Source organism: Passer montanus, unplaced genomic scaffold (assembly GCF_014805655.1).
Source record: "Passer montanus isolate IOZ18808 unplaced genomic scaffold, ASM1480565v1 scaffold4, whole genome shotgun sequence".
Taxonomy (NCBI): Eukaryota; Metazoa; Chordata; class Aves; order Passeriformes; family Passeridae; genus Passer; species Passer montanus.
The window spans coordinates 9,721,724-9,734,084 of NW_024368818.1; the positions used below are offsets into that span (position 1 = coordinate 9,721,724).

The window sequence follows — 12,361 nt, forward strand, 5'->3', positions numbered from 1 at the left end:
TGATTTTATCTTTCTGATTGCTACACAAGTAATTTTAAATGACTTCATTCACATACCAAATTACCAGAAAGAGGAAAAGATTGCTCTTTGTACTTAAAGACCATGTGCAGAGTAGCAAAACTATTCTAATGTACAGATAAGCAATCTTGTAAAGTGCAATTACATCTAGCATTTAACCTGCAGTGCTTAAACTACTTTTACCATACAAAGCTTGACAGAACTTATTTAATCAAGCATAATCTGTTAAACAGATGTGCCACTGAGTACAGAAATCACCAGTATAATTAAATCCTATAATGGAATTATATTTTCTTTCTCTGAATAATTTTAATGCTATTCTTACATAGACTTCCATTGTGATCAATCTGTAAATCTGCCTTATTAAAATTATTTCAAATGAATAAGCACATTTTATGTCTTCCTGAATATTTCAGCCTTTATGCTTTTGATTCTTTCATACACTACATTTGTAGTACCTCTACAGAATAATTGAAAGGTTTTTGAAATTAATAACAGAAAATAGAGACAAAACCCCACAAACAACACCTTTTCATCTCTCTGCATCTCTGAACAATGTTATGATTTTTCATTTCAATATTGTGGGGAACTATAAAGTCACTACTGTCAAACAAATGAGCCTGACAAAATAATTATGCCATACCCAGGCTAATGTTCAGCATGTTCTTGTCACTTGCTGTATTTTCATATCATATCACAGAATCCAACATGCAAACACAATTTTAGTTTACCGAACAGACTTCTGACCTCTTATTCTCCCTCAACACTTTGTCGCCTTTCTTCCACGTGATAGTTGGCTTTGGAGAGGCTTCTGGCTTGCACTCAATGACAACTTCTTGGCCTTTTGTGACAATTATTGTTTTCCTCATTTGATTGAGTGGGAAAGTGGGAGCTGAAGCTGTTAAAAAGAAGTATGTTAACTCTACAGAGAGCAATCAGAGCCTTCTGTTTCATTGCGTTGTTATAGAAGATTAGAGAAATATATTTGGTTTTGGGAATAGAATCTCAATCTCTCTCTGTGAAATTATTGTGTCAGAGTTGAAATTTTACAAAATGTTTAAAATCAGCCAGGATTACATGGTAGGTCTATAAATTAATCCAGCTACAGATAAATGAGAAATCTTTCACATCAGCAGGTTATAGAGTAAAACTACTTGTGAAATCAAACAACTTCAGAAATTAAATAATGAAATTGTTTTAGCTACACTTTTACCATAATTTCTTTTTTTTAAAGTCAAGAACGTGTTAGAGGTAAATAGTTCAAAATGAAAGAAAGTTTTAATTCCACAACAATCTGAAATGCACTCTCCAGAGTTAATGCTTACAAAAAATATTACCGTTATGGAAAGTTTATTGCTCTCACTTCTTATATTTGTCTGAATACTGGGAATTCCAATATGAGAACTTTCAAATAGAAGATATTTAACCATGTCTTGTCCTTACTATTTCACTTTTTAAGAAATCCCATTGTTTACAAACAAAAGCTAAGCTAATAAATGCATTTAAAAATGACAATAATGACTGTAATTTCACACCAAGAAAGGACATTAGCTCTCAAGTGTTTGCTAGTGTTTTTCTTGAGCTACTTTTGTAAAGTCAAAGGCCCCTATCTCAGCTATACCTTACCTCAGGCACACCTTACACCTCAGCTACATCAGGACTTCTCTGTGTCAAATATGTAGGATTTTCCTACCTTTTTTTTGGTTAATCCTCATACCAGAGATATTTATATGGACAATTTATTCTGTTCTTTTCCCTTTGGTAAGACAGCAAATTAACACAACTGCTTCTTTAATACAATATTATGGTTAAAATTTAACATGGGTACAATCTTACAAGTGAGAGGATGAAAAGCTAATTTTTACTGCAGCAATATACAGGGTCTATTTCTGATATTAAATAACATCAAAGAAAGTCTGCCAGTACCTGACATCCTAGGTATATCTATTTTGTAATACATACAAAAAACGGAGCCAAAGAATGCTGTAGCTAATAAGTTTGCTGAAAGAATCACAAATGACCAAAAAAAAAAGGCATGAAAAGAGAAGATTTACTGGCCTTGGCTTTTAACTTTATGACTATAAAGAAATTGTTTTATAACTTATCAATGAAATTTTAATGTTGGCCTGCTAGGAAATAGCTGAAATGTCCTAGGAAGGTTATTTACCGAAAGAGCCAAATGTTAGCTGAAACAGTATATTTCTGCAATTATAGCTTTGTTGCTCACTTAACTGGGAGTTTAAAGGAATGATTCTCATGTGCAGATCTAATCTCTGATATGGCCATTAGACCACTTTGGTGGACAACTTTCTTCCTGCTGCATCATACCAGAATGAAAATGACCTTACAAGGCTGTCTCACTTAATCCTCTGGCAGGGCACTTATCACTATTGTTCCATTGCATGTTCCTACACTTTGCTTTAAGGGAAATTAGAGTGTCCAAAAGCTCTTCAAGTTTTTCTTCATTACCTACCTGCTTCAGCTTTTGGATAATGACATATGTATCTTATATCCAGGTAACACTATGTAGTGTATTTGCTTTTCTGTGGAGGATATTCACCCAAGTACGTATTTTATATTATTCAATTAGTTTTGGTGATTTAATAAGAAGTTTTTGGATATTAAGATCATGTACCTTTGAATGACCTTTCAATTACCTTAATTACCTTTGAATAATGGTCAAATTAGAAACAAAAATTTATTTTTAGCAGAGATTAAAATATATTTGTTTCCTCTAAATTTAATCTCCTGCACATATGTTTGATAGGATAAAAAATATTTTTCAATTTATTTGAACCAGAATAGCCTTATATGAGAAATATTCACAAAATGTTACTGAGTCAGTTATATATGAATGAAAAATTTTGGTTAACAGAAGGTCCAGTGTTCTCTGAGGTAGCAAAGGAGTCACCCATACATAAGTAACAAGAATGACAAGAAACCACTTTTATCTGCTCTGTTGTTTGGACTGGCAAAAGCTGTTTCTTGTCATAACAGTCTGAGAAAAGAATGAATTCTCAAAAGGGGAGAAAGAAACAGCTTATTCTTTTCCAAATACTCACCTAAAATCTTCAGCTCAGCACTGGCATAAATTGTACCATACTTATTTTCTGCTAAGCACTGATACATTCCAGCATCTGAGACATTCACACTATGGATCATCAAAACACCGCTAATCATCTCAATCCTGCTCTGTAATAGAATTTAAAAAAAGAAATTATTTTATAAAAGCAAAAAGGTGCTGGAAAATTGCTTTTTATTATTAGCTTAAGTTGAAGCGACATAAAAACCTAAAATAAAACTGAGCAACAAGTTTCCTTGTGCTTATCTGTATCTTGTTATACAAGGAATTACAAGAACAAAAAGTAAAAAAATATTTGACAGTAAATATTTTCAGATAAATTAATTGTATTCAGTGCTTCCTTTTTTCTGTTTGTATGTTTGTTTGCTGTTACGCTTACATAATTTTTAAAAAGCAGCTCATCCTGGGAACATTAAGGAGCCAAGAAATAATTTATGGATGTAATATATCTGATGATCTTCAAATATATGACAAATTTTTGGTCTCAGTCATGGTGCTGTTTTCATAAAAAGAGATACATGAAGGATTGCTTGCATAAGTAAGAATTAACAGGTCCAATTGCTTTAATCCTTAGTACAAATTTCTAATTTGAAAGATCCACTAGCAGAAAATAATTACCACAACTGGAAGAGAAGGGACATCAATAACTGTTTGTGGAAGGGAGTATTTAATGAATCTATAATATGAATAATTTGAACTACTATAAAACAACTCTAAGATTCATTATAACAGTTGTTGTAAATTAAAATTGATAAGGCATAAATTATTTGGGAATGCAGAGGAAACTGTGCTAAAAAATTCACTTTGTTGTAAGCTCTCACCCAGCTCAAAGAAAAATACAATTTGAAATTTCAGAGCCTGGAGAAACTAATGGTTTGGAAAATCAGAGAACCAAAAAATAGAGATATTTAAATTGCTTCAATTTCAGCACTAATAGTTCCATCTAAAAAGGCAGAAATGAATAGAGTAACCTTATTTTCAATGCCTCACAGCTTCAAAAGTAAACTGTTTTTATGTTTCCTTTCTGGTTGTTTGCATAATTGGTTGATGTTCCCAGATAGATAGAAGGGACATTTGCTGGAAAGGAAGACATTACATCTTTTATATTCATAAATCCATTCTGTGAGTTCATTTGCAAATATAGACATTTTCTCTCAGAATCAAACAGCTAACTTTATTTTAATCTGGAAAAATAGATTAAGTAAATTTACAAAACTTTTCATTACTCCAAATAATTTGAGAGTATAAAATTAAAGGTATTAGGTAAAAAACCCCACATGATGTAGGATGATTCTTTGGTGATGCAGTGAGAGAAACAGAAATAAGACGGCCCATGCCATCAGTGGTCTTGTAAAAGAAAAAATAATTTTATTTATGTCTAATTCTAAAATATATCAGGTTGGAAATAAGACAGACCATACCATCAGTGGTCTTGTAAAAGAAAAAAATAATTTTATTTATGTCTAATTCTAAAATATATCAGGTGATTGCAGTGAAACACTTCATATTCTAGGAGTCTTACACGAACCATTTTAATGGTCTTCATGATAAGTTCTCTTACTTGCAGAGAAGAGATTGAGTTGAAAATGTAATGGTCATCCTACTTTTTGTGTTAACCAAATTGTAATTTCTGAGGAACTTTTCAGTATTTTCTTTAACTGACTTTATCTGAATGAAAGGAGAATCATCCAACATAGAGGTGACTCCTTGTCCAGTGTACCTGTGGCCAGAGAGGAGCTCCATTTTTCAGCCAGCGATAAGTGGGCCTTGGCTTTCCTGTGGCTTTGCATTCCCATCGGAGCTGATCTCCACTGTCTAGTTGGGTATCATTGAGCTTCTCCACCCAGTGTGGGTAGGCTGCAAGGAAAATTTGCTATGTTAGACTCAAAGATTATAAACTGGTGTCCAGCTGATGTGCAAAAACATAATAAATTCAAAAGCTTGAATTAATGATCTTCAAAAAAAGACTTATTTTCCTCTCAGAAAAAAAAACACACACAAAAAAAAAAGAGGTCCAAATTAAAAGAGACAGGAATAAAATTAACAAACTCCGAACTTTAAAGGAAGTGTTGTAATGGTACCAGGTAGTGAAAAGTAACATGACCAAGAATTGAAACCTGCCTGATGTAATAAAGTCCAATGGATTAAATTGTAGTACTATATATTGTTGGGTTCATTATTCCTGAAGTTAAGACAAATGTTTGCTAGTCACAATAGAACATTTAATGATTCACTAGACCCAAGATATTTGAATTATGGTAACCAGTTTAATTGCCATAGGCTGTGTTTCACATAGTTTTCTCAGCTACAAGGAAGTCACTATTTATTTAGCTAGGAGCGATTGGGAATTTGGTAAGGTATTTGCATATATTTTTGTTATAGTGTCCTAAGTTTAATTCATATTTTAAGGGAGAAAATGCTTTCAACATAGTTAAGCACAAAACCCATGAGATTTCCATCATCCACCTGGAGCATAAAATACACAGTAAATCTATCTTGAAACAGTCTTTTTTTAAAGGCAAACAGTTGATAGCTGTATATGTGATCACTAGTACCTAACTTTCTTGAAATAATCCATCAAAAAAAAAGGAATATGTTTTTCAGAGAAGTAGAACTTTAATGTGGCAGTCAATCAGATAGCTGTTTGTAGGATCTTATAATTTGGAAAACATTATATGACTCAGTGAGAAACTCCATCAAAAAAAAGGAATATGTTTTTCAGAGAATAGAACTTTAATGTGGCAGTCAATCAGATAGCTGTTTGTAGGATCTTATAATTTGGAAAACATTATATGACTCAGTGAGAAACCAAGCATTGATATGGAGAAATAAAAATGTATGCTTAAAAGCCAGCTTTTGGGTTTCATATTGTAGCCATATCATGTTGTATAACACAGAGGGTGATAGATGACAACAACTTAAGGATATCAAATGCTGGTTTGGGATTTTGTTTGTTTTTTTTATTGTTTGTTGTTTTTCCAAATCATAAAGAATAAGTAGCTAAAAGACGTTACTAAAGGGATGTAAAATTCTGCGTGGTGTGAATAGAGGTCAAAACATTTCTGTGGAGACCCTGCGGGGGCATTCCCTGGTCTAGGGAGACACAAGAAGCTTCCCTCAAAAAGCTGTTAGACCACATTGACTCCTTCCTCTGTTCCTGTGCCTATTCCTAGGTCCCTGAGCCACTCCTTCCCCATTCCCCGATTGGCCTTTTATCTTAGTACTGCCCTGAGACCAGGGTCAGCCCCCAAGCCCCTGCAGAGAGAAAGCCAGACCCCCAGTGTGTGGGTGCTGGGACTTGAACATCTCACTGAGTGGCTGAATAAAACATCTGTGGATATTATGAAAAGGCCCTTTTTGCTTCCTTACCCTGGACTATGCTAGCAGCAATTCAGGCTGCTGCACATTTCTGTCATAACAAAGTCTCTGCTTCAAATGACAGATAATTGATAATGTACTTAAGCATGTGGAATTGAGTTTAAAAATAAATCTTTGAATCTAGCTGGCATTTGACTGGTCATCAATCAAAGACATGAGAAGATATGAAAAGGCATGACAGGTGACTAACTGCTTCTAGCTTACATCCTGTGCATGGATGATAAAGAAAGTGAATGAGGTGTCTGTCATTCCTAAACAGGGAATAATCTGCTTCAGAGTCCCAGACCAGACATTTGTCAGAAGCTGAAAACATTAGAAGTAGTATCATTCACTTCCTTTTTGGTAGAGAAAAACAGAGAGATTGACCCAGCCTCACTCCCAAACTCAAGACAAAAAACTTCTGCTTCCTTATTTGTCTTATTACAGTCAAGGCAATGCATGAAATCCTATACATGTGCTCTGCTGTGCTGAATTTCTTCTTTCTGAAATTATAATAAAGGGTCCCACAAAAGTCTGCAGAAAGAAACAGGTTTTGGGAGTTCCTGTTTATTTGCTCTCTGTTGTCCTAAAAATATAATTTAGTTGCATTGTATAGTTGCTGTTCTCATTTTAAGTGCTTCAATATGCAAAGGAATCATGCTGAGAATAATTAGTTTCCCTTGAAACTAACTACATTAATATGATTGTGGAAGATGAGACAGTTAAATGTGTAGCAAAAAGTAATAAAAGACAGCCAGTGGTACCATAAAGTCATGCAGTTTGAAAGAGGAGCTAAGCTGTTCCTATTTATATTTTCTTATTTTCATTATTTTGCTTTATTGTAAATTTTACTGTTTGACCCAAAACATATATAATCTCCCATTTCTATGTTGAATTTGAACTCATCATGAACCAGAGTGTCCAGAAAAGGGTATGCACGTTTTTACACTGAAACAAAGCTGCTCCAAGCCTGGCTGCAGACTTTTCCTCTTCAGAACTGCTTTTCCCTACCCTTTGTCTGTGACTGTCTGGGTAAAAAAATTGTGCCACAGGGTTTCTTCTGAAATTACAAACTTGCAAATCACAGTGGTATGACCAATTGGTCAGAACAACCTTTTTCCATTAGTTGAGGTATTTCTACTCTAAATTTTCTCCTCATAGCCTAAGTGGCCTTTGGAGTCACATTTTTCAAGCTGTTGAACTTGCTGTCAGTGAAGGCAAGATTCCCACCCCTTTGAGAATAAAGTAGCAAAGTAATAGGTTGTTGTAGCTGGAATAGAGCTAAAAGCATGATTGAGAGAAATGCTGTTCATCACTTTTTGGCTTCTATTTCTCTCTCCATGTACTCCTTACTTTATCACAGAGAATTCCCTCTCTGCTTGTTAGCAAGGGTCACTCCCCATAAAATCTTAACCCTTGTTCTAAAATCCTATCAGTACTTTTAAAGTTGAAGCATTTCACTGAATGTGCAACCTCTTACTCAATGTACCATTTTTGGGATTTTTTTTAAACAAAAGAATCTTAACATAACCCTGATATATGTGTATGTAAAAAAGAAAAAAACAACTTAATTCCATAATCACACTTTCTTTTAATTAGAAAACTTAGCCAGATTTCAAATTTAACAAGTCCTTCTTTATTTTTTTTTTTCCTCATAAATGAAACACTCTTCTTGGGAAAAAAAAGCCATCTTCCTGTTTTTTCATCTGTCCAGTGAAGAGTTTTGGGTTGACTGTGAGAAGAGAAGGATGCATTTTAGTGTTCAGTAGTCTTTATGGGTGCTGTGCCAGAGCTCTATACAGTGTTTCTGAGATTTTTAAATCAACATCCAATCCATAATTTATTTTATGCTGCATTTCTTCACCTGTTTATTCAAGGATGTCAGAATGTTTTGCAAATATAAATTGGCAATAAATCTGCAATCTTACAGGCCAATTTTTAAATCCTCTATGCAAAATGAAATTAAGGTGCAAAAATTTAGATTATTGCTCAAAATTTTAAACATTTTTTTTGTCTGAGACAAAATAAGCACAAAATTTTATGTAGACAAATGATTTAAAATAATGTCCTAAAATGTGAATAAATACAGAGTTTGGGCTGAAAAAATTATTTTCCTGTAAATGAGATTAATTGGGAAGAGTAAAGTAGGAGAAGCATATTAAGAAAGTTAAGTGAGAAAATCAAGATAGAAAATTTAAAACTAATTTGCTTTTTTTACTACAAAATCTCTTCTCTTGCCAATTTTACTGTGTGGAACTAACCTGTGGTGGCAAGAGTGGATTTTTTTCCTGTTCAGTTTTTATAGTGAAGTAATTAAAATAGATTTTAAAATCAGTATGGTCAGTTACACTGCATTACAGAATATTTCTGCTGTCAGATGCTTGTTCCACTCTTGTGTTATGGCAAGCCTTCCCTCCAGCTGCCAGGAAGGCACTGCTTTGTGCAGGACGAGGGAACTGATACAGCCAAAAGAAAAGCAGCCAAAAAAGTGTTTTTATAATCACTTCATATCACCATCCCCTGCTGACCCTGGCAGTAGTGAGTAGGTAACAGAAAAAAACCCGAAAAGATAAGAGTGAGAGAGGAGCGGGAATTGGTCATACCAGTGCTTACCATTGGGGAAATGCTGTTAGCAAGAATTTGAGTAGAAACAAAAAGGCTAATGGCAAATGTATCTACTCATGTTTTAGTTTTTGTGCTCTCTTCTATTCATCAATTTGAGCTTGAATAAAATTTCACTGAAAATTACAGGATGAGCAGATCACTTGGGGGAAAATCACACCTCTCAAAATAGGTTGCAATGCATAAGAGGATTTCTGGCATTGTAAAAATTATGTTATTAATGCCCAACTCTGAATTTCCACTAAGTGCTGAGACTACAATAATCTGAAGTTGTCAACATCTGAAACGCTGCTTTCTGAACAACATCCAAATTGTCAGCTGCATCAGGCAGTCATGGTATATCTGGATTGCAGCAGCAGGTAAGAAGTGAAAAATCACTAGTTTGTGATTAAATGTGACTAGACAGGCAGACTGGGTGTCCTGGGCTTTCTCCAAAATGCTCTGTGGTGACCCAGATCAGATGCAACTGACAGGATGAAGAAGATTCAAACAGACAGCGAGTGAGTTCCTACAGAGATATGCAAATTGTGATACCACAGTATGACACAGCTGGTCCTACAGACTGCTCAGAAATTTTACAAGAAACCCCTGGTAAAGAAATGACGGCCTACATCTGAATTTCTGAGCCAAAGTAATCATTGCCACCTGGAGGAATAAGATGTCAGTGAAAAGACAGTGAGCTTACAGGTAAATAATTCATGTTGACTGTTGTTATGAACAAAAGGTACAGCAGAAAAGGCCGTTTCAGATAATGCCCCCAAATCCTGCAGCATCAGCTGTCAGCAGAGGAAGCTGAGAGTTTTGTGAAGTAACATTTGCCTCAGTTTTGTGTAGAAGCCTTCTCACACAAACCCTCTTACACCTCTGGAAAAGGTAGCCAAGGTTTGTAGACCAGTGAGACACCGATACACTCTCCATGAGCACTGAAGGCTGAGAGTGGCTCCATGGGGAGTATTTTTTCTTGAGGCCAAGGAAAGGCACCCGTGGGGGGCTGGTAAAGTCTGTGTTTCTTGTCCTGCTGTATTGGAGGTCACTGCTGGTATTGTCCATCTGAAAGCCCTCTGTAACCTCTTCTGACCCTGCTGCCTGCTGATTCAGGTAGGTGAAACTTAATGTACTAGTCTCACATATCTTTTAATAGAAGAATGAGACAATATGAGGAGAACTCTCTTCCTAAAGTGTTAAAGAAGTTGTACTGAATTATTGCAAAAAAACCCAATGAGCTAAATTTGTGCTTTATTTTAGAGGCAGAGACTCTAAAATATAATTTAGACAATGGTGGAGAATGAAAAATTCATGTTTCTATCTAAACAGAATATGACAAAACTAACATTGTAAATGTATTCCATGGATTTGAGTATCAGCTTCATTTCTGCTCAGAGCAAAAGGCTAATGAGAAATGAAGAGTTGTGTGGAATACTGTATCATGTTTGCTGTCATTTTATGCTACAGATCTGCATGGTGCTCTTGAAGAAATAATTTCATTTTATAGCATCTTAGCTTCTCTCTTGAAGAGCATGTTTTATATTCTTTTAACTCTGAAAGAGGGAAGCAGTGATAATTATAACACTTTTATATACTTCTTTGGCATCTAGTAGTTTCTCAGCTCTAAAAAACAGGTAGGAAGTGTATGAGCTGGGTTACATCTTATGACTCAAATTAAAATTTCTGAATTTCTTGTATTTTAAGAAATATATTTTAAGAAATACATTTTATATCCTTATATTTTTTTGTAGAAAAAGACCAGCTGCTAAATTTCTCTGGCCCTCAGGTGTCTGGCAGGAGTTGCTATACTTTCATGGAAGTAATTTGTAGCAAGAATTTGAGAAATGTCAGCAGACTATTGTCATAGTAGGAAGCATAGAGTAGGTGCTGAGCTTTTTTTGACTGATGTTTACAGCATAAGTCTTACAAAACTCTTGCTGCAAGTGCAGGATGGAAAAATCTGAAATTAAATGCACAGACTGTCATCTTAACCATCGCATAATTTTTCCAGCATTTACAAAAATTTGAGGAAAAAATCCTGCCCTGGTCTCTAGGTGGATAAGAATCAAAAGCAAAGAAAGAAGCATGATTCAGAGGTGCTGATACTCACTAAAATCAACTGAGTTAAGATAAAGATGTTGGAAAGCCAGAGGAGACAGAAAAATTTATTAGGGACCTGAAAATGTTGATGTATATGGAAAATAAACTAAATATATTATCCCGGTCTATAGTTATTTGATGAAAGTGTGTAACAAAGACAGAGAACCCTTTATAGTTACTAATGAGGAGAAGGCACTAGGAGCCATGGGCTGAAATTAGGAAAAGAAAAACAAAGTTGATTAAGAGGAGAAAATTCTTCTTAGACACATCCATTAACTTGAGGATCTATCTAAACTGCAGCATTTGGAATTCTGCTGAGTGGGATCTTTGAAGACAGAAAACAATTCAGTTTGAAAGATCTGTTGCATAAACTCCCATAGTAGACTTTTTCTGCTAAGTATTTAAGGTTGTAGGGGTCATTGAATGATAGAAATTATTGTGTCTTAAATGGATTAAAAATAGTGGGACTCAAGCTTACATGTTATATATGCTAAACTTTGACTTGTAAGCATTCATGGTATGTATTGCATAGGCTTTTGTTTCTGGGCCCTAGAATACAGCAACAGTATAATATAAAATTCATGTGGTTTGTAAAATATTTTTATTTTCAGGGTTCCTTTTTTATTTTCAATCTGATGCATGACTTAATATTTTATGGCCACTCAAAAAATTTTTTTTAGTCTTAGAAAAAGCTAAACACTTTGTGAAAATCAGAACTTTTGGAAATTGTGAATGCCTAGATTGAGAATTTTCTGAAGAAATAGAAACAGCTTCTTTAGCTCTCATTCCTGTACAATGAACTTGACAAAGCTCAGCACCCAAGCGTGACATAGCTAAAATGTCAATAAAGTGTGTTAATAATCCTAAAACATCTTCAGCTTTGTTTTCTGACAGACAATTCATATTTAGGTTGCTTTTCATTGTTATATCTTAACAAAATGAAATAGACATTTAAAATTATAACTATACTCTTTAATTAAAAAAAGCAAACAAATCCCATATGAAATTATATTTAAGTCAATTCTTCAAAGAAGTCAACATTGTTTGTTTCAGACCTTAATGCAATACTAAGAATAATAATATATACCTTAATTCAAAACTATTATTGGTATAAGTTGTATACTCTGTATATCAAGGTATCTTGTTTCTGCTGAACCTTGGAATGCTTCACATGTGGCCAAAGCCCTAAGTGTGGCC

General features: G+C 34.4%; 1 protein-coding gene across 5 annotated transcripts in view; it reads right to left on the reverse strand.

Moving 5' to 3' along the window:
• CNTN5 (contactin 5) overlaps positions 1–12,361 on the reverse strand; it is a 603,192-nt gene that overhangs the window by 118,343 nt on the left and 472,488 nt on the right. For all 5 annotated transcript variants that reach the window (XR_005628589.1, XM_039718730.1, XM_039718731.1 and 2 more), the window contains 3 exons: positions 4,821–4,957; positions 3,081–3,210; positions 766–916 (listed from right to left, as the gene is read on the reverse strand). Coding sequence is in view for 4 of the 5 variants with exons in the window: in XM_039718730.1 (XP_039574664.1) it covers positions 766–916; positions 3,081–3,210; positions 4,821–4,957 (418 nt within the window). In the remaining variant the exon portion in view is untranslated. The remainder of the gene's footprint in view (positions 1–765; positions 917–3,080; positions 3,211–4,820; positions 4,958–12,361) is intronic.